A 2,248-nucleotide genomic window follows, 5' to 3' on the forward strand; every position below is an offset into this window, starting at 1 on the left:
AAATGGCAGCTGACGTTTTCCGTAGCTAGGCTTTGGCAAAGTTTGTAAAGCGTTTAAGCACTGGCTTTCTGCTTTCAGATCACTCTGAAAGAGCCGCTCTCCTGTTTGTGTCCAGCGTTTGCGTGGGATTATTCTTCACCCTGTGTGCTCTGGTCATCTGCGTATCATGCTCGAGTGACTTCCAGAAATTGCACAGAAAGCAGGATCGCTTAGTGCCAGAAAGTGACAGAGCATACGAGAACAGTGAAAATGAAGAAGAGGAGGAGGAGGAAGAAGATTCCTCCGATTCGGACGCCCAGGATGAGATAGCGGGGCTTTACAGACCTTCTTACTCAGGTTATAATTCAACAGAGGCGGCAGAACTGGCCGAAAGGATAGAGCGCAGGGAGCAGATCATACAAGAAATTTGGATGAGCAGTGGTTTGGATATGACACCTCCTAGAAATATGAATACGTTTTTCATTAATGAACAATAAATGGCTTATTTTGGATGACGCCCTAGCCCTTTTTTTTTAAAAAAGAAATGTACCTTCTGTGAAGGAACATTTGTATCAGTGCGTATAATTATTTGTAAAGTAAGAAGAAATACATGCAATAAAAGGAGAGTTTCAAACCCTTGACTGTCTATAAATCATTCTGTGAAAAACACATTTACAAGCTTTCATAGTTTTAAGTTATATTATGGATTACTTTTCACTGTCATTTGGGATCACTTGCCATATGCAGGTTAAGGAATATTAAAAAAAAAGGACAAAAATATTCAAGCAGAGTAACGTAAAGAAACACCTGCCATTAGGGCCCAGCACTTGTAACCAGTTAGTGTGCTGCTGCAGCTCATAAATTACATGAGAACGTGCTCTATTGATGGGAAATACGAACATTATTAATAGAGTGAGCAGGACAAAGCAAAATCAAACACAGGTTCTTGAAGCTTTGCTGCCATTTCATTAACCCAGCCTGTCCCTAATAAATCCCATTCCTCTGGCAACAGTGATCCTGCTGACAAGGGAGTTAAAATTCTGCTCACTTGAGTCCAGCTGATGGAATTACTTCGAAGAGACCTGGAAGGGTCCCTCTCTGGGCTGGGAGGTCTGGAAACTAAGCTGCAAAGAAGTGCCTGGTGTATCAGTGAACATTTTCAGGCTTTGAGAACTAGTTTCCTTCATAGCAGTCCTCTTGATGGTAACGGAACAGCACCTGAAGTCAGGCGGGCTTCGGCGTGCAGAGATGTCGTGATACCTCTTGGAGTCTTTTTTTAAAGCACGTAGCCACCAGATAAGGCTAGCCTGAGGAGGAAAAAGCACTGCTGAAGCATGGACATAAGGGCAAAAATCTATCTGCGTTCAAGACCTTCGGTACCCTCTTGTTAAGGAAAAGGTCACCGTTCCACCATCAGAAGATACCTGCCCAAGATGTAATTCTTCTCCTACACCTGCTGGCAACTTTGTGAAGCACAGGCTCGAAAATGGCTGCTTTCATGAAAGACTCCTGAAGTTGACATACGCTGAGAACGCTCGCACCCTATGTGAAATGCTGTGTTAATTTTTCTGATATGAAAGCATTGTTTAGAGCCAGCACTCGACTGAAAGTTAATTTCTCAAGGTTTTTTTTTTTCTAAGTTCACAATCTTCACTAGAACGCTGTCCAGACTAGCCAGATTTGGTTTCAGTTGGACAGAAAATTAAATCAGAAGTGTATCTAAGTTGAAAACACAACCTTCCTGTCTTTAAATAAAATGTCTCCAATATTTTAACTGTGGTCCACAGGGAATTTACTGAACAAAAGGAGGAAAAATGTCACTTCCTACTGGTAATACTTCATGAGTTCATTGTGCTTTCCCGCTCAGACGCAGTGCGTCTAGGTAGAGTGAAGTAGTATGAAACACTTGGAAAGAAAAAAAAAAGTGACATGACTTGTCATTTCCTACTGATACCAAGTTGAATTAAGCATGGGAAACCTTTAAAGGGAGGAAGGGGGCTTGCTCAGATGACTAAGGCACAAATCCCGTGCTCAACGGGAAAAACCTAAGCAGCGATTAGCGTCCTGTCGGCGGAAGGAAGAGAGGCTGAAGAGGCAGGCAGAGAGCCCAGGGCACCCTCGGCACTGGGAAACGGCATCACCCGCTCGGCGCAGCCCCGGGACCGGGCTGCATGCCCGCTGGGCCTTGACTCTTCCCTTTCCAATAGCAAGGCATCGTGGCCTGTGCCACTGCATGCTATTGATGAGTAGGTTTTGGTCTAGGAAAAAA

At 43.9% G+C, this 2,248-nt stretch overlaps 1 protein-coding gene across 2 annotated transcripts in view; it reads left to right on the forward strand.

Annotated features, from left to right (window-relative positions):
• Positions 1–476, forward strand: part of EVA1C (eva-1 homolog C) — a 25,441-nt gene extending 24,965 nt beyond the window's left edge. For both annotated transcript variants that reach the window (XM_035896516.1, XM_035896517.1), the window contains exon 7: positions 79–476. In XM_035896516.1, the coding sequence (XP_035752409.1) occupies positions 79–476 (398 nt within the window). The remainder of the gene's footprint in view (positions 1–78) is intronic.
• The last annotated feature ends 1,772 nt before the right edge of the window (positions 477–2,248 follow it).

Source organism: Egretta garzetta, unplaced genomic scaffold (assembly GCF_000687185.1).
Source record: "Egretta garzetta isolate BGI_Z169 unplaced genomic scaffold, ASM68718v1 scaffold45, whole genome shotgun sequence".
Classification (NCBI taxonomy): Eukaryota; Metazoa; Chordata; class Aves; order Pelecaniformes; family Ardeidae; genus Egretta; species Egretta garzetta.